Below are 20720 nucleotides of genomic sequence, written 5' to 3' on the forward strand. Positions count from 1 at the left end.
CTTAACCATTACGAGATACACTGTATATATTTATACAGACAATGTTTGCATTAAAAAAGTCTGGACAGCCCGGCAAGGTGGCGCCTATAGTCCCAGTTAATGGGGAGGCCGAGGCAGGAGGATCACTTGAGCCCAGGAGTTGGAATGCAGCCTGGGCAAAATGACGGTATCTTGTCTCAGAAAAAAGGAGAGGAAAGGGAAAGGAAAGGAAAAGAAAAGAAAAAGTCTGGACAGACAGGCACCATTTGTGAATGGTGATGCCTGGGAAGGCAGAGGGAGAGTTAGGGAAGGAGGCTTTAATGTTCTGATCTACGGGCTTCTGTACTGTTTTGATAGTTTACAACCTCGAACTCCTGGCCTCAAGCGAGCCTCCTGCCTCGGGAGGGTTGGGATTACAGGCCTGAGCCACTGAACTCTCCTGATACTTTTTTAACTAGACAAAAACATCTGGGAGGGAAAGAAGAAAAGAAAGTAAAGTTAGTGAGGCACTCCCCCCTCCATGTCCTAAAGACGGATCTGGGTTCCCTTACATTAGTTACGTTATTCCGACAGGCGAAAGCTCGGCACAGACTGCCGGCAACCTCTGCTGGGGCGTCCTTCTCCTCGCCCCCCCCGCCCCCATTTTATGGTCATCTCTGGCCATTCTGCCTTCTTCGGGCCCAGCCTGTCCTCTACATCTACGTGGGTCTTAGGTCGCACGTACGCGGGGCTGGCTGCAGAGAAAGGACGCTGTTCTGGTTCATCCCGGTCCTACCCCGCGGGAGGGTGGCAGCTGCCCGGGCGGCGACACCGGGGACGGGACGGAGCGGAAGGTTGTCGGGGGCCGGGCGGGGGGCCGGGCCTGGCTGGAGAGGCGGCTTCTCACTCGCGACCCGCGCTGCTCAAAACCAGCCCCCGCCGCTCACGTCCCAGGTGCCTGTTCCCATTGGCTAACTTTCCCTGGCACGGGATCCTTTCCAAAAGAATGCTTCTAGGGCATGGTAAAAATAGACGTTTAAAAAGTGATAATGTTCACGCGGAGCTTCGCCGCCAAATCCCAATGCTTTTCCAAGAGCCGTGCCAAAGTGACAAGGTCGCCGGGTCCACAGCATTTAAGTGCGTCTGCTTCCTCGTTTAAATAGATCCACTTCAACCAAAACTTCAATTCCCTTAATGTAAATTAGTGGGAAGTCAGCGATCACGTTATCTGGAGTTGGTACAATTTGCTGGAAGGCTTTGGTAGGCTTGCACTTCATTTTCTTTTCCCACAGAGAGGGAGGGAAAGCAGCAGGAATGCCCTTGAAATCAACGGAGTGATTTAGGGAACTCCATTGAGGACAAAGGATTTTTTTTTTTCTATTTCTTTTTTGTTGTTGATAACAAAAGCAAGTCATGCTTACTATTTAAAATGTCAATAATGTAGGAAAATATAAAGCAAAAAGTGAAAGAACCTTCCTTCACTTTCCCCATGCAATTTCACAGGGATAATTAAGTAGCCACTGTTAAAAAATTTGTTATTCATCTATCCAGACCTTTTTCTATGGACATTCTATCATACACACACCGCCAGAATTCTATGAAGATTTTTTAAAAAGCTTTTATTGAGGTATAACTTAAAATAAATAGTGCAGATTTTAAGAGTACAGCTTCATGAATTTTTTGCATATGTATACATCACTGAGACTTTTTTTAACCCACAAAAAGGGGTGATATCATTATATCAAACATTGGAGTTTGTTTTTTTTTTTTTAACTCAACCCAATATTGTGATAGTTCTTACATAGTGGGACATATTGTATCTAATTCATTCTTTCCTTGATGGCATAGTATTCCATCATATGAAGTACATGGAATTACCTTTCCCAATTGATGGATAGTTAGATTGTCTTCAATTGCTTACTATTGCATGTTACCAGATTTTAAATTTTATTTTTTCTTTGTATAAGAATAATACATGCTTAGTTTAAAACATCTAACATTTCAGAAATGCATGGCTTAGAAAGCAAAAGTCCTTCATAATCTCCTCTCAGATAACCACCAAATACAGATTTCTATGCATATACCACACATATCATCTATACTGTGTAGTTTCTGTACACTATTGGATACATAAATCGGGTTATACTACACATCTTGTTTGTTGCTGAAGCCATTGGATTTTGAATTCTGGGTCCTCATCTTCCCAGCCATGAAAAGGCTGGCCTCTTTTAGGCTACAAACTGTGAAAACCATCAAGTCCTCAGAAACGAGGAGTTTACTGAGCTGTTTATACTACCCTGCCACCTATTCTGCCTCCCTGTCCTTAGACCCTCCTCCTGCCCCTCCAGGGCAACCCTCCTGTCCTCCACCTCTCCAAGGGGTCCCAAATTCCTCTGAAACTCCAGGTCCTTTTCTGTTTTTATCTTTACAAATTACCGTTTGACACATAATAAATACATGACTTGTCTACATTCTTTGCTATGTAAGCCACTTTTACAGTTAGGTAAATCCTTTATTTAAGCAGCAGCCCTAATAACTAACAAAGTCTCGTTTTAAAATTGTTTAACCTTTCCCTTCAAATAATATCAAATAATACCAAACAATAATGACAGATTTAGCGGACAACTTGTATGTGTACAGCCTCCCATTCAAGTGTTCCTTGTCTTCCCACCTCCTCTCCAGGATACGGAGGAAGGTCAGGGGACTGTCTGTAGATTGAACAGCCAGGCTGTTTGTTTTCAAGGCTTCAAGCCCCCAAGATTGCTGCCACATGGAGTGTGGGCTGAGCCTGCAGGAAGTGATCCACCCTCTGTGGATGCGCTGTCTTCCTGGCCACAAGATCTACAGGAAAGAGGAGTGGTTGAGGTTTTTGGGAACACAAAATCCCAGCCTCACAGGGACTGAGCTTGTAGATTTCCCTCAAGGGAAAAAGGTTGGCTGGGACAGGTCTTTTATAACTCCTGTTTTCTCAAAAAAATAATCAGATCATTATCATTATCATCACTGGTATTTGTTGAGCACTTCCTTCAGGCCAGGAACTTCATATATACATTTTGTTATTTAACCTCGCAATCCTATGAAGATGCTAACATTATCCTTATTTTACTGATGAGAAAAACCAGGTTTCAAAAAGTCAAGTAATTTTCCCAAACTTCACACTATGAATAAATAGCAGAGTAGGGCTTAAAACCACTGACTTCAAAGCCCTGGTTGTAAACCACTGTATCACTGTACCACACTTTTCTTAGTACCGCTGACTCCAGTATGGGAAGAAGTGCAAGTGCACACAAGCTTCTCCTTCTTGTTTTGGATAATTTTACCAGGGGACTCCATATTTGCACAATGTTATCTTCTCCAAGGACAAAGTAGGAACAGTATTTCTCCTTCCTATTGAATATATATATATATATATGGGTTTTTTTTTTTTTTTTTTGAGACAGGGTCTTGCTCTGTTGCCTGCTAGAGTGCAGTGGCATCATCATAGCTCACTGCAGCCTCTACCTCCTGGCCTCAAGTGATCCTGCAGCCTCAGCCTCCCAAAGTGCTAGGATTATAGGTGTGAACCACTGCACCTGGCCCCTACTGAATTTTGAACCCCTCTGCTCCGAGTTTAGACCATAATTCTATAACATAAAGTCTTAGATACCATGGAGTGTGTGTGTATGAGTGTGTTTAGGTTTTAAGGGCTGCTGTCTTGCCCAACAACGTGTGAGTATAAAGAGGTTTTTCTTGAGCTGCTCATTATTCAGCCAGTCATTCACGAATTCATCCAACAAGTGTCTTTGAGATGTCAGGCACTGAGGATTAAAAGAGGGACAACAGAGACAACATCTCTGCCCTTCAGAAACTGACAGTTTATTGAATGAGACAGTTGTCCAAAAATTTCAATCAAGTGTGATCAATCTCTGGTGCCAGGACTCTAACCTAGGGGCACCTAACCTAGTCTAGGGTGACTGGTCAGGGAAAGCTTCCTGAAAGAAGTGACTTTTAGGCCAAAACCAGACTGCCAACAAACATAAGAAAGTGTTATAAGAGTCAGGTGACAAAGCTAGGGTCATTTCTTTACTTAGCAATTTCTGTGAAGGGGGCATGAATACAATATGGTGCCAGATCCCAATAGTAAGCAGGACACATTCCAAATTGAACTACATAACAAGAGAGAGCAGCTGCACAAAATGACTGTAAAATCAAGTGTAATTCCTTTGATAAACCACTGTTCTGATTTTTGACCAAGAAAAAATGAGCTATTTCAAACTCACAAAGCTTAGCTTTCTAAAGAAATAGATTAGCCTCTAGTATAATAGATAACCTCTAAAAGCTAGCCTGTAATGGTGGTATCATCTTAAAGGGGACATCCTTACATTTTAAAACTACACCTTAGGAAATACAAAGATCATACTGATGCAACTAGAAAATCAAAACCTGATTACTCAATACTTCTTACTCTGCCATTCTCATAAGACACAATGCGCTCTCCTATAGGGTTGCTGGGATCCAGAAACAGAGAGTTCCCAAATTGCTTGAGCTTTACTCTTTACTCAGCCCACAGCAGTTATCTGCCTATTTATTATAGTACATATTATATTAATGAGAATATCCTCTTTATCATTTAATCTCCAGCTACGGTCACAGCTGTCAGCTCTAAGAACACCTTTGCCAAAGGAAAGCCTTTAAATACTACAGTGCTGGCAGCATTGGGTTAACAAATGAGAAAGGAGATCAAACTCCAAGAACATGCAGTGTGCTTACAATTTGAGTAGGACAATGGAAGGTAAACCAAGGGCTGTATAACCCAGGTAGGGTGAGTGGGAGGAAAAATCACCTGAAGGAGAAAACAATTATATAAGATTTTCATTCTTTAAAAAATATAAATGTAATTATACAGTCCATATTCTTTTTTTTTTAATTTCAGAATATTATGAAGGTACAAACATTTTGGTTACTTATAATGTCTTTGCCTCACCCAAGCCATTGGCTACAAGCTTGCCCTTCCCCCATACAGTGTGCTCCACATCCATTAGTTGTGAGTTTACTCACCTCCACCATGCCCCCACCCTACAGTCCATATTCTTTTGTCTTTCTTCTTTTGCTTAACATAATCATTTGGGATTCATCCATGCTGTTGAGTGTATCATTTGTCCTTTAGTTGTCATTGTTGAGCAGTGTTCCATTGTATGAATATATGACAATATTATTCCATTCTCCTATTGATGGATATTTGGACTGTCTCCAGAAATGGCTGCTAAGAATATTTGTGTACAAGTCTTTTTGTGGACATATATTTTCATTTTTCTTGAGTAAATACCTAAGAGTAGAATTGCTGGTTCATATGGAAGATGCATATTTTTAAGAAATTACCAAACAGTTCTCCTAACCAGTTATACCATTTTACACTCCCACCTGCAAGGTATGAGAGTTCCAATTGCTGTCCATCCTTGTCACCACTTATTGTTGTCAATGCTTTTTATTTTAGCCATTCTATTGTGTGTGAAATGGCACCTCATTGTGATTTTAACTTACATTTCTTTGATAACTAATAAATTCCAAAATATTTGAAAATAACCCTCAAAGAATAAATCAAAGGAAAATTAGAAAATACTTTGAATTGAATGAAAATGAAAATACAATATATATAATATATCAAACTTGGGGGATGTAGCAAAAGCAGTGTGCTTTCAGTACTTTATTAGAAAAGTGCTTTTATTAATAAAAAGGAAAGGTATAAAATCATGATTTAAGCTCCTACTTTAGGAAACTAGAAAAAGAACAAATTAAATCCAAAGTAGAAAGAAATAGTAAAAATAAGAGCAGAAATTTGTAAAATAGAAAATGGATTGAACAACACAGAAAATAACAAGGACAAAAGTCTGATCTTTAGAATAATTATAATAATTAAATTGATAAATCCCTTGTTAGATTTTTCAAGAAAAAAAAAGAGAAAACTCACATCACTAACATCAGACATACATACAGGGAGGCCGGGCGGGGTGCCTCACCCCTGTAATCCTAGCACTCTGGGAGGCGGAGGCAGGAGGGTCGTCTGAGCTCAAGAGTTCAAGACCAGCCTGAGCAAGAGTGAGACCCCGTCTCTACTAAAAATAGAAAAATTAGCCAGGTGTGGTGGCATGCACCTGTAGTCCCATCTATTCAGGAGGCTGAGGCAGGAGGATTGCTTGAGCCCAGGAGTGTGAGGTTGATGTGAGCTAGTCTGACGCCATGGCACTCTACTCAGGCCAACACAGTGAGACTATGTCTCCAAAAAAGAAAGAAAAAAAGTTTTCACATCAAGGTTATGCTGGTCTCATAAAATAAATTGGGAAGGTGTTCGCTCCTCTGTGTTCTGAATGAGTTTGTGTAGGATTGCTATTTTTTTCTTCCTTTAATAAATATTAGATAGAATTCACCAGTGACGCCATCTAACCCTGGAGGGTTTTTTCTTAGGGAATAGGTCTCCTTCCGTTGCCCAGGCTGGAGTGCAGTGGCACAATGATAGCTCACTGCAACCTCAAACTACTGGGTTCAAGCTATCCTCCTGCCTCAGCCTCCTGAGTAGCTGGTGCTATAGGTGCACACCACCATGCTCAGATAGGGTCTCGCTATGTTGCCCACGCTGCTCTCGAACTCCTGGCCTCAAGTAATCCTCACCTGGGCCTCCGAAAGCACTGGGATTATGGGCAGGAGCTACTGCACCCGGCTAATTAGTAGAGATGTTGTCTCGCTCTTACTCAGGCTGGTCTTGAACTCCTGAGCTCAAGTGATCCTCCTGCCTTGGCCTCCCAGAGTGCCAGGATTACAGGTGTGAGCCATGGTAACCAGCCCTTGATGTGAAAACTTGATAAAGATAGTACAAGAAAATAAAATTATAAATCAATATCCCTTGTGAACATAGATGTAAAAATCTGCATATTTTTTGATGCAGCAATTTCATTTCTAGGAATTTATCCTAAAGAAGCACTCTTAGAGCTATATAAAGATTAACTGCAGGATATCTGTAGTTCACCCACAACATTTTTTTTTTTGAGACAGGGTCTCAAATATGGTACATTTATATGATAGAATATGTAATTGTTAAAATAAGATAGAAATGTTTGACATAAGAAAATTCACTGTATGTTGTTTATTTGAAAAGTAAGATTGCAAAACAGTATTAGGGAATGACCCTAAAGTTTTAAAAGAAAAATATGTATTTATATGTAAGGAAAAAAGACTGGAAGGACATTAACCAAATGTGAAAAGTGGCTGAAACTTCGATGATGAGAGTATGGGTGATTTTTATTTCCTTCCTTGTGCTTATCTGTATTTATTACAACATATATATTGCTTTTCTAATACAAAAATGTTATTGAGAAAAAAATTTAAAAATCTGACCAGTGGGCATTTTTGTACCTCTCCCATCACATTTCTTGGGAAGAAAGTATCTGTGGCTGTGGAATGTTCTTCTTCACCCTCAACCTCAAATCTACCTACCCTGGATGACTCGATGCAATTTTCTCTCACTGGGTCCACGGTGGCCCTGACCTTATGGTCTAACCTTCTCTACTAAGTAGGTGAGGCAGTATGAGCTTTGCCACTCGCCTACTGACTTTTTACAAGGTCCTTTCCTTAGTTGGGCTCCAGATTTTTCCTCTCTAAATTCAGGAGTTAGAATCAACAATTTGCAAGGTCCTTTCCAGACAAGTAGAAAAGAAGACAGATTTGGAATCGGAAAACCCTGGAGGTCGATTTGAGAATGTGGGAATTACCTCCCAGGAAAACATTCCTTACTATTCTCCTATGTAAGTGTTTCCAGTCAGATAATAAGCACCTCCCAGCCCTGGGCTGGCCTCGTAGCTCATTCTGGTCAAGGGGTAGGACTGGGGACAGAGTAGGTGCTCAGTGAATTTTGTCTCCATCTCCTAAAATACAACTCCACATACTGTAGCGTAGGCCCTCAGTCTGAAATGCCAATCTCGGCGCTGTCCGCGGCACGCTTGAGAAACCTCATTCCCGGCAGGTGCCCAGGCTGTTACCACACGGCTTCCAGAAAGGGATCTGGATCTGATTAAGATCCGCGACTTCAGAAAAGTCCCAGTTCTGCCACTGAGGAGCTGTGTGACCTTAGACAAGTACCTTCCTTCTTCAGGAACTTTGCAATGGGTCTAAGTGCCTCCTCCTATGATTGATACGGGAACAGTCAAGCTATTTGGGAAACGTTTGCCTTTCAACTTTTATTGACCTCTGACGACACGAGCGTGGGGTACCACAGGACCAGGACTCCAGGGTCGCGGCGCGGGAGCATCCGGAATCCGCCCCCCGTCTCTCGCGAGATCTCCTTCCAGCGCTTTGCGGCGTCATCCCCTCCGCGGCCGTGGCGGCGGCGGCCACGGTGACGGCTACGCGCGTAAGATACTCACAGGGCGGCCCGTATCCCTCCGCCGCCGGCGCGGCCCGGCCCTCCCTCCCCTGGCCCGCCAATCCCCGCGCCTCCCGACCTGCACCTCGGCCTGGGCCCACCCCGCGCTCTGACGGCCCCACCCCGGCGGCGCCGCCCGCCTGCTTGCCCGCCCGCCCGCGCGTCCCTCCGTCCACCTGCAGCAAGGGAAGGCAAGCAGTCCCTCCGGCCGTCCGACCGGGAGGCGCCTGCTGAGCCCGAGGCTTGGGCGCTTGCTCCTCGGCGGAGGGATCCGCGGCGGCTGTGGAGGCGGCGCTGAGCTTGGGAAGAAGAGGCAGCTACGGCGGCGGCGGCGGCGGCGGCTGGGGCGGCAGCGCATAAAGGGGCCGCCGCCGGGTGATGCGGTGACCGCTGCGACAGGCCCAGGAGCTGAGTGGGCCCCGGCCCTCAGCCCGTCCCACCAGACTCCCCCTCTCCCAAACTCCCACATTCTCCGGCCGACCGCGATCGCCGAGGCAGCCTCAGGCTCCCTCGCCCCGTCCCCGCCCCTCCCCCGCCCCCGTCCCCGCCCCGGGGGCCGCCGCCACCCGCCTCCCACCATGGCTCTGAAGAGAATCCACAAGGTAAGCGACTGGAGGTCAGCTGCGGGGATGGGCCACTGGGCGGGCCAGCTGAGCAGGCTGTGGCCTGCACTTCCCGTCGTCGCCTCCTCCGGGCTCGCGGCCTCTTTGGATCCTGCTGCCAGCGCTGGCCCCGCGGGGCGGCCTTCATACCCCACTCCCAGTGATGGCGCCCGTGGAGGCCCCGGCGCGCAGCCCGCGCTTAGGCCGAGGTGCTCTCTACGTTCCTCTCCTGCTGCCTTTCCCGGCCCGCGTGGTATGGAATCCCAGGGCTTCTCTCCAACCTGGGACTGCTGCGCTTGAGGGCCATTGTCCGGCCAGGCTGACCGGGTCGGGGGTGGCGCTGGGGCATTGGGCAGCCCCATCGACCGAGGTCGAAAGAGCTCCTCGTCCCATCTTTGCTCCCTCCTCCCCCCACCTGCCTTAGCTCTCTACACAGAACCGCCTGAAATCCGGGCCCTTATCTCTCTGGCAGACGGAGGAAGCCTTTTTGCCCGATTCGCAAGTATTTCTTTTTAGTTCACTTACCTCTTGGGAGGCTGCACACTTCGGTCCACCCTGCTCGTCCAGAAACTGTTAGAAGTAAGAAGGGAAAAAAATGACTTAGGAGGGCGGAGGGAAGTAAAGGGAGATGCATTTTATTTCTTGAGATGGCCGTATGTAGTCAGAAACTAACACTTCAGTTTTGCAGGATTAGATCTAATAGGAAAGCCGTTAAATCGGTAGTGGTAGAAATAGAAACGTGAACATGGAAAACCACCGGAGAAATTACACAAAAATTCCTTTCACGGTCTCTTCACAAAATGAAATTTAACGAAGAAATTAGGTGGTATGTTCAGGGAGACCTTTTTAACTTAGCAGGGGTTTTACTAGATTTTCTATTAGAAAGGATTTCTTTTTAAAATGAGGGGTTATTCATATAGTTATTGATAAGGAGGTTTTCCTACTACTACTTCTAGAGTATGGACTTGGTTTAAAGTTTAGGTCCTCTCCCCCCCAATATTGTAACTTCTTAGTGCCATATACGATCATGTTTTTTCTTAGGAGTGGGGAGGCACCGCTGTTAATTTTGGTTTGATGTTTCACTTGGGTTCTGAGATTGGCTGTATTAAATCTGTAGCTACTTAGTGAGAAGTAGGTCCTGGGATTATCCATTCTGAATGACGGGATGGAGATGCAAGAGGAAGAGAACCAGTTTTCACCTTGCCCTAAACTAAGTAAGAATGCAGATTGATGATTTAAACACCTCAGTTCAGCAGTTGGTCCTCATTTCATTCTTGATCGAAGACCTTTAATGTAGAGTGAATCCCATTGGTTACTATAAATTAGGTTAGCTCCCTACCAACTTCTTTTGACTTCTTTGATTTCTAACAAATGAAAAAGGGCAGACTTTAGACAATAAATCCTGTACTAAAATGAAGCAGAGTATTTGTTAAAAGAAGTTTGAATCTTTTTTTTTTTTTTTTGAGACAGGGTCTCGCTGTGTTGCCCGGGCTAGAGTGAGTGCCGTGGCGTCAGCCTAGCTCACAGCAACCTCAAACTCCTGGGCTCAAACAATCCTTCTGCCTCAGCCTCCCGAGTAGCTGGGACTACAGGCATGCGCCACCATGCCCGGCTAATTTTTTTCCTATATATTTTTAGTTGTCCGATTAATTTCTTTCTATTTTTAGTAGAGATGGGGTCTCGCTCTTGCTCAGGCTGGTTTCAAACTCCTGAACTCAAACAATCCGCCCGCCTCGGCCTCCCAGAGAGCTAGGATTACAGGCGTGAGCCACCGCACCCGGCCTAGAAGTTTGAATCTTAAGCAAAGATCTCTCAAAGAACCATTTAAGGGGTAGGAGCACACTGAGGAATAGTCATCCAAGTAAATACATACATATGTATTTTTAAGGTTTTTAGGAAGTAGATTCCTTATAGAATCTAATTGGGAACTTACCAACTTGAAATGCCACTAGGTTTATACTTATAGAAAATTGGGCTCTTATTTTAAAATCTGAAGAGGACCAAGTGAGTATTATGTGTGATAATTTGGAGACCAAGAAATGTAGCCTTTAATCTCTATATTGATTGATACGTGTGTTATAGAGACTTCTTCATGGAGGGAAATAGTACTTTGACTCAAAACATACATTTTAATTTTCTAATAATACTTGCCTCCAGTTATATGGTTTCTTATGTGTTACTACATATTTTCTGGAATAGATTTTCTCTAAAATATGCCCTATATTACAATTTTTAATAAGAAAATCAAGTTTAGAAATAATTTGAACTTTTAAAACTCAATGTTAACCTTTTCCCTCTGGTTTATAGGAGGAGGAGGATACTTCCCTTCCTCACAGTATGGCTTGAATTTTGTGAGAGTGCCAGTGATTAGAAAAATGAAATTTATTTTTAGTAAACCAGTCAAAAAGATTGTATAAACAAAATGGAGATCAATTTTTTCAAACTTTTTGTATGACACCAGTTTTAAGTTAGATGGTGGACTTACTAGGTGTGGATAAGACTAGTTCTGTCTTATCCTCAGTCCTAGTAATGTATCTGCAATGGAATCCCCAAAAGACTTGCTTGGTTTATGTACTTAAGTCTTAGTCTTGAACCTTCCCAATAATCATTCACTGATAAAATAATTCTACTTAAATATCTTTTCAACTTTAAATGTTGTGAACCGCATCTTTCTTTTTCTAAGAAATACCAGGTTTGACATGCGGCATCTTTAGGAATTCAATATCTTGTTTCTTTGACAGAGGGACACTATTCATGTTTGTGATCTTGACAGTCTTTTTAAAGGCCATGTCTTTTTTGGAAAAAGCTTTTGATGGACGTTATTTTGATACCGTCTTAAGGTCTCCTGACCCATGCTATAAGCAGAATGTACCAAAGGGTGTCATTATGAACATCCAGGGTACTTTCAGACAGGGATTGGGATCCTTTGGGATTGTTCGTATCTGCACTGCATGGCCCCACCCTGATATGTTTTGAGGTTTTCTGCTGACTTTTTAGGTCTTCAGCTTTGATTCTGATGCTTTGAGTGCCTGCCTCTAGCAGCACCACCCCCAGCCCTTTTCCAGTTGGCTGAATCTCATCTGTTGTGGGCTAAGAAACCAGATCACGGAGCTTATTAAAATTGTGTCTAAAATAAGATCCTGTAGGCTCTGTGTGAAGAGGGTTTCTTGTGTTTTGTGAACTGTGTGATCTCTGGCTGATCTGAGACCTTTTTGACTTCTTGTTTTTCTCTTTACTTTTGTTATACAGATTTAGGAAGCTATTTGGTGCTCTTAGAGTGACATAATATTGAAAGATAGGGTTAATGTCTCTGTTCTTGGGAAGGATAAAAAGCTAAATATCTTGATTCTTTGAGGAGTTGAAGACAGATCAAAGTTAGGATACTACAAGCTTCTTTCTTAACAGTTAAGTGCCTTCTACATTTTAATGGTGTCCTATTAGTTATAGTTAACATTTGGAATAGATAGCTTTAAAACAAAGTAATGCCTGGATCAACACTTGAACTATTCTGTTTCTGTGATCAAGATTTTTATAGCTAGTTTCTTTTAAGGCTTCTAAGAGACAGAAAAATAAAGTTCTCAATGAAATAAAGATTTCAAACTCTGATGGCTGTAAAGACCAGGCAGGTAACCAAGTGAGCAAAGAGCATGGGGAAGCTAGAAAATGCATGTGCTATCAGATGATGGCAGCTGCTATGCAGCTCCCTCCAAATTTCACCATTGCCAAAATCTGTAGGCCCAGTGTTGCCAGATCTTCCCTTTAAAAAAAAAGAAAGAGAAAAGGTGCAAATCCAGATTTTTGGCAACCGATTCAAATTAAAACAAAACAAAACACACTTTTTTGGTAGACACCAGTTTGATATGTGAATTAGAAGAATCAAAAGATTGAGGTTTATTAGGTAATCAGAAGTGTAAAGAGATTAAATCATTTAAACCAGGGGTCCCCAACCTATCGTGAGTTGTATAGTTATTTCATTACGTATTACAATGTAATAATAATAGAAATAAAGTGCACAATCAATGTAGTGCACTTGAATCATCCCAAAAACATCCCTCCCTCCTCGGTCTGTGGAAGAATTGTCTTCCATGAAAATGGTCCGTGATGCCAAAAAGGTTGGGGACCACAGATTTAAACCATTACTTTGTTTTTAAAAGTTTAAAAATATTGCTTTATGTAGATGAACAGGATTTTTTTTTTTAATTCTAATTACTGAGTTTTTATATGGCTTTGTGTGAAGTCATAGGGAAAGCAGTTTAATAGATGCGTTGATCCCATAGTGGAAGTTTACAACTTGCTCTTCATTATGATCTGTTTCATGTTTTGAATCATTTTTCTGTAGACTATACACTTTAAAAATATCTGAGATTGGGAAGTTACCAAAGCATGATTCTTAACGATATGGGAAAGGAGTTGTAACACTGTAACATACTAAATTTAGAAAGATTCTTTAAAATACTCTACTTAGAGGTGTAGTACCATATATTACATTAGTATTATTGGACGTAAAGACTAAGTAAATTTCTATCAAGATGATGAAACAAATTAGCAGGTAGTCCAGTAGAGTACTGGCAACTTTAACATAATAAATGGTTGGCTGAAAATGGCTATTTAAATCTATTTCTATCTTGGAAAGCAGACACACCTTCTTACTCCAAAAGATAATCTCCTTGACAAAAGTATTTCTGGGAAGGCTTTTTTTTTATTATTAGAAAAGTATTCTTTGCTTTATAAAAGATCATTGAATTGAGAAACTTTCTTTGGCTCTACGAGGTTGCTATTTAAATATAATTTAAACAGCCATCATTGAGGATAATTGTTAATAAATCTAGGTTTTATTTAAAGTGTCTCAATGTGTATTACTGTGCTGCTGACTGATAAGGATCAGGTTTTGACAAGGTCCAATTCTGTATATTTTAGTCCAAAGAGAGATGGCTGCTAAAATATCCTAGGCAGTTCCCAGGATAGGAATACCTGACTCATGCCTGATGCTGCCAGGAACCTTTGCCGCCTCATCCCAGAAATGCAGGAGCACACTTGTTTTTTCTGTAGAAATAAAGTTTTGGTGGTTAGGTTCCCAGGCTAACCTTCAAAATCACAGTAAACTATAACATAGGGGCTGGGTGCGGTGGCTCACACCTGTAATCTTATCACTTGGGGAAGCCGAGGCAGGAGGATCCTTTGAGGCCAGGAGTTTGAGACCAGCCTGGTCAATAGTGAGACCCTGTCTCTACAAAAAGTAAAAAAAAAATTTAGCCAGATACAGTAGCACATGTCTGTAGTCCCAGCTACTCAGGAGGTGGAGGCAGGAGGATCATTTGAGTCTCGGAGTTTGAAGTTACAGGAAGCTGTGATGATGCCATTGCACTCTCTAGCCTGGGCAACAGGAGACCCTGTCTCAAAAAAACAAAAGAAAACTATAACATAGGGAAATAACAGTACCATTTGTTCTTCTGTCTACAGAGTCCTGTGAGATTCCAAGTAACAGAATCATAAAATGTTAGTGCTGCAACACATCTCAGGGGTGCTGGCTGAAAAGGCCATGTGACTTGCTAGGTAAGACTAGCGCTAGATCAAGAACCTGAATTTTTTTGACTGTGTCCAGTGTATTTTCGGGCAGGCCATGTGTTACCCTTACATAGCTTGTAGGTGTGTAAATCTATAGGATGCAATCTTTTTTTCTTTTGTTCAAACAATTGGGTATTTAAACTATGTCCTGGAACCTGAAGATCTTCCTCACCTTTCCTTTATATCCTCAGTGAGGTGTCCATGAACCCTCTTAAAACTATGCAAATTTGGATGTTCTGTTCTCCATATATCTTTCACCAGAGTCAAATGGTTTTTTTAATCTCAGCAGATGACCAAAGTAACTATTCTGTAGAGAAGGTAGAAATCTTATATGTGAATTCTTTCAGATTTCCTTAGAGGCATTTTTTAAAAAGCAACAACAACAAAAAAAATCCAAGCTATCATCTTTAGAATACTCACTATATACAGTATCAGGAATGACTCAGTCTTTTCAACAATCCTTTGAGAATTCTATTCTCCCCAGATTAGGTGAGAAAACGTGGAGAAATAAACTTGCCTAAGATTATAGGGTAATGTAGGAAGAACCAGGATTCAGATGTAGGCAGTCTTGACTAATAGAGCCATTGTCTTTCCAGATTTACCTGTTTTAGTCATCAATCTTCTCTCCTGTTGTCTTTGGAGAAATTCTACTTTTCCCTTTGCCAAACTAACTTTTGCTTTCCATCCTATTCTTTCTTTCTTCCAGGTCCTTGCCTCTTTAGTAACTGTGCCTGCTTTCATAGTTCCAAATCTTTTCTCTAACTCCCCTCAGCATCCAGTCTTATCCAAGGTTTTCTTTCCCCCATCCTAAAAACAGCAAAAGAACATTTTAAACCTCCCCTCCCCCAACAGAGCTACTTCCTTCCTCATCTTTATCCCTCCCATCTCTGACATTTCAGTGCCAAAATTCTTGAAAGAATAGTCTATTCACTCTTCTGGAACTATTTAGTAAGGTCACTGTGATTATTTAATTGCCAAATTCAATGGATACCTCAGTTTTTATTTAAATTTTTGTAACAGTTAACATGGTTATCATTTATTTCCCTTAGCTTCTGATAAACTGCTTTCTCATATCTCAGAGAACATTTTATTAGAATGTTTGTCAAACTAGTGTTATTGATAGGACACAAACAAAAGTTTATGAAATCATGGACTCTTGTATTAAAATTGGCAGTGCAAAAGATTGCAGATAAATTAATTAAAATATATAATCAAAACATAATACCAGAAGCAAAAAAATTAAATTATTTTAAACTATTAAGATGAAATAACTGTCATTTTTCATTTTGTTATAAAGTAACAGGCACTTTTAAGAATAGTATTTTTCTTACATAATAAAAGCAACCTGCATTATTTGCTGCATAAATGTGTTACTGTATATTGTTTTTATTACAGTATATGAATTTGTTTCAAACAGGTACATTATAGCAAAAGAAAGAATACAGATTGCATATTTTGGAATATTTGGGCATTTAGGGTACTGCTAACATTATTAATTGTCTCATCCTGGGCAGGTCACCTAATTTTTCTGAAAAATAGATGTCTGTGCTTTGCATGTATATATGTATGTATGTATTCATTTATTTTTTCCTCTTTTAAATAATCTGACTTCTTGGAGTTAAGAATCAAGCACTCTGCTTTCCGTCTAAAATTTCTTTATACTAGTTACAAGTCCATGGGGAATAGGTTAGTACACTAGGAATATTTAATATACAATAAGCTTTGATTAAATAACTTCTAAAATATACATTGAATGATGACAGGAAACATAGATCAGTGACGATCAAATACACAGTGATACTGGAGGTTAAATGCTGCTTATACCTGAGAACACAGATGGCAAATCACAAGTGGGCATTGTTTGCTTTCTGGTGTACAGGTTTCTTCAGGCAAATTATTGCTTTAAAACTGAAAAAATATGCAGTATTTCTTTAAGAACATGTGTTAAAAGTGATAAAATTTAGAAACAAAAAAATACTGCTGCTTTTATTGCTGTAATACATATTAGTATCTTATGAGAAGTACTGCTGTAATTGAAACAGTTCTAGTTGATCCTTCTCAGAATCATTCTCTTTTTAAGTGCCTTTCCTTATACAGAGAATGTTGTCTTACCCTACTCCCACCTCCTCCTAAATTTTTTATTCACACTTGGAGACCCAGCAGAAATGGCTTCTTTTGGATGCATACCCCAGGCATACTGGCAGTCAAAGTTCCAATATAGAATTGTTTCTTAGTATGTAAACATGATTGATTATTACCTTCTCTAGACTGAGCTCTCCTGAGCAAAGTTCCTGTCGTATTCTTTGTATTCCTATCTTATTCTTCGTATTCCTACTACCTGATGCATAGTAGGTATTCAGTGTTTGCCAACAACATTAAGTGAATGCCAGCTGCAGGTGGTGTGGTAGAAAAAAATAGTAGGATTTTGGAACAACTGCGGCTTTAGCCAAGTTTAATTTACTAATTTTCTTGAGCCTCAGCTTCCTTATCTATAGAACGAGGATTATGTCACATAGCCTGCAAGTCTGTGGGGAAGATAGAAAGAAGAGTGCTTGTCACTTATGGATTATATGAAAAGTAGTTCTTTGTTGTTGTTTTTGTTTTTTAGAAATATGCCTGGTATTTTTATTCACAATACCCCAAATCTGGAAACAACTCAAATATCCATCAATAAGTGAATTTATTAACAAAATGTAGAATATGCATACAATGGAGCATTATCCAAAAATGAAAAGGAACAAATCAATCATATACATCTGGCTGGTAGCAGAGGCTCATGCCTGTAATCCTAGCATTTTGGGAGGCGCAGGCGGGAGGATCACTTAAGCCCAGGAGTTCGAGACAAGCCTGGGCAACACAGTGAGACCCTGTCTCTACAAAACATAGAAAAAATTAGCTGGGCATGGTGGCAGGTGCCTGTGGTCCCAGCTGTTCTGGAGGCTGAGGCAGGAGGATTGCTTGAACCCAGGAATTTGAGGTTGCATTGAACTATGATGATGCCACTGCACTCTAGCCTAGGCAATAGAGTGAGAGACCCTGTCCTCCCCCCCTCAAAAAATAAGTACACATCTGCCACTTTATCAATTTATTAATCAGTTCCAAATTCACCCTCCAGTATCTGCTCTACTGTAAGGAGCTGGATTCTTTCACCTTTGCAATGAACAGAATGTTAGGCTTTGTCAATAGAGGGCACTGGAGGAACATTGCAGAAGAAAGGTGATTCTTGGATTTGGTGGGCTTTTTTTTTTTAAGGTTTTTAAATATTATTGCTGTCTTAACCAGCCAATAATGGTGACCCATGGAATTGAATCTTGAAATCTTAGGTGTCAGTGTTAAATGTATGTTTTGCATTTCACTTCATTGCCACCCCAACCAAAAAAGGGGGAGGAAAAAGCCCTAATGTGAAAGAAAATAATGAAGTTTTATAATATTTCTAAATTGAAAAAGGGACTGAATCCCAAATTTCCTTTTCAACAAACTTTAAAATATTGTCACCTTAATATATTTTTAATACATGTAATATTTTTCTAAGTCTAGAATTACAAAAACAATTCTCTTAAACATTATAGTAGAAGTGTCTGCTGTTCTCCTTTGAGCACTTACCCCCCCCACCTGTATTGCATCATGCCAGTATAAGAGATAGTATTCCTTTGCCTACTTCTTAAGGGCTTATGTCAGGTAAAAACTTTGAGATCAAAGTTGATTTTTACAGAAACTTCAATGATAATGATTTTAGGAATAGATTTCTTAAAATAATAACACACTATTCTGATACAAGCAGTGGAGACAAAAAAAAACAAAACAAATAGCACACTAATGGCAGTGAGTGGTTTTCTTTAGATTAAATGTCTTCTTATTTATACCATTTGTATAAGTTTCCTAGGGTTGCCATAATAAATGACCACAAACTGGGTATATCTTCAGGGCTCCACTCCCTCTGGATGCTGTAGGGGAGAATCCTTCCTTGCCTCCTCCAACTTCTGGTGGCTGTCAGCATTCCTTGGCTTCTTTGGTTTGTGGCCACATCACTCCAAACTCTACCTCCATTTTCATGTCACCTTCTGTGTGTGTGTCTTCTCTTTTGTTTCTTATAAGAATTTGTTACTAAACTTAATTATATCTGCAAAGACCCTTTTTCCAAATAAGGTAAACATTCACAGGACCCAGGAATTAGGATATACACATATCTTTTGGGGGGCTGTTCAATCCACTACACCATTTAATCACGAAATTCTAATAAAGTAACCATGGGCTTTTTTAGGGTTGTGGGGTTCCCGCCTCCAGAGTGCCGACCTGTGGCCTGGGCTAGATAGAGTGCAGTGACGTCATCATAGCTCACTGCAACCTTAAACTCCTGGGCTCAAGCGATTCTCCTGCTTCAGCCTCCTGAGTACAGGCACAGGCCACTATGCCTGGCTGATTTTTCTATTTTTTGTAGAGACAGGGTCTTGCTCTTTCTTACTCAGGCTGATCTTGAACTTCTGGCCTCAAACAATCCTTCTGCCTCAGCCTCCCAAAGTGCTAGGATTACAGGTGTGACTCACCTTACACAGCCCAGGTTTATTTTTCTTTTTAAACTTTCTAAAATTTTGAAACAATTTCAAACCTACAGAAGAGTTGCAAATACAATACAAAGAACATTGTTTTCTTTAACCATTTCAGAGGAAGCTGTCAACATGATGCCTCATAAACCTTAAGTATTTTAATGTGTATTTCTCATAAACAAGGACATTCTGCTACATAATCATAGTATAGCCATCAAAATTAGGAAATTTCATTTGATACCTTACTGCCATCTAATCTTGAGACTCCATTCAAGTTTTGCCAATTGTCCCAATAATGTCCTTTAGAGGAAAAGATCCAGTACAGAGTTAGTCATTGTGTTTAGTTATCATGTTTCTTTAGTCTCTTTCAATCTGTTATAGTTCCTCAGTCTTTCCTTGGCTTCATAACCTTGACACTTTTAAAGATTACAGTCTAGTTATTTTGTAGAGTGTCCCTCAGTTTGGGTTTATCTCATGTTTCGTTGTGGTTAGATTCAGGCTATGCATCTTTGGCAGTATTGTCACAGAAACGATACTGTGTGTCTTCCTTTGCATCCTATCAAGTGGTGCATGATTTTGGTTTGATTCTTTTCATTGTGTCGTGTCAGTTAAGATGCAATTTTAGTTTGACCCATTACTGAGAATTTTTACTTTCATCACTTGATTATGGTGATGTCTACCAGGGTTCCCTACTCCTCTATAGAGTTACTCTTTTCCCCCTATAATGAGAAAGTAATTTGTTAGGAAACACTTTGAGAATAGGTATTTATCCTTTTTGTATTAGTTATCTATTGCTGCATAAGAAAGTACCCCAAAACTTAGCTGTTTAAAACAACAAACATTTATTTCACATAGTTTCTGAAGGCCAGGAATCTGAGAATGGCTTATATCTATCTAGGTAGCTCTGGTTCAGGGTCTTTTGTGGTTATAACCAAGCTTTTGCCTGGGGCTGCAGTTCTCTGAAGGCTAGAGGATCCTCTTCCAAACTCACCCCCATGGTTGTTGACAGACCTCAGTTCCTTGTGGGTTGTTGGACTGAGGGTCTTATTTCTTCCCCACATGTATCTCTTCAGAGCCTGCCTGATGTGCTTAGGACTTGGCAGTTGGCTTCCCTTAGAGCAAGTGATGAGAGAGAGAGAGAGGGAGAGCGCAAGTGTGCGCGCGCGCAACAAATGAAAACCACAGTGTCTTTTATAACCTAATCTCACAGACCACCCCAATACAATGTGGGAGAGAGGACTACATAAGGGTGAGAGTACTAAGAGGCAGGGATCATTGGAAGCCATCTGAGAGTCTGGCTACCACACTGGTCATCAAAATTTTTAACTTGTTCATTTTAAAATTTATATCTTATATAGACCAGGCACGCTGGCTCAACACCTGTAATCCTAGCACTCTGGAAGGCCAAAGTGGGAGGATCACTTGAGCTTGGGAGTTTGAGACCAGCCTGAGCAAGAGTGAGACCCTGTCTCTACTAAAAAAATAGAAAAAATTAGCCTGGCAACTAAAAATAGAAACAAAAAATTAGCCGGATATGGTGGCTCACACTTGTAGTCCCAGCTACTGGGGAGGCTGAGGCAAGAGGATCGCTTGAGCCCAGGAGTTTGAGGTTGCTGTGAGCTAGGCTGACGCCACGGCACTCTAGCCCGGGCAACAGAG

At 41.1% G+C, this 20720-nt stretch overlaps 1 protein-coding gene across 1 annotated transcript in view; it reads left to right on the forward strand.

The window, feature by feature from the left end:
* Positions 1-8456: 8456 nt before the first annotated feature.
* UBE2D2 (ubiquitin-conjugating enzyme E2D 2) overlaps positions 8457-20720 on the forward strand; it is a 95627-nt gene continuing 83363 nt past the window's right edge. The window contains exon 1 of the mRNA XM_012646329.1: positions 8457-8952. Within this exon, the coding sequence (XP_012501783.1) occupies positions 8929-8952 (24 nt within the window). The 5' untranslated portion in view covers positions 8457-8928. The remainder of the gene's footprint in view (positions 8953-20720) is intronic.

The sequence above is a fragment of the Propithecus coquereli genome, unplaced genomic scaffold (genome assembly GCF_000956105.1).
Source record: "Propithecus coquereli isolate 6110/MARCELLA unplaced genomic scaffold, Pcoq_1.0 Scaffold242, whole genome shotgun sequence".
Lineage (NCBI taxonomy): Eukaryota > Metazoa > Chordata > Mammalia > Primates > Indriidae > Propithecus > Propithecus coquereli.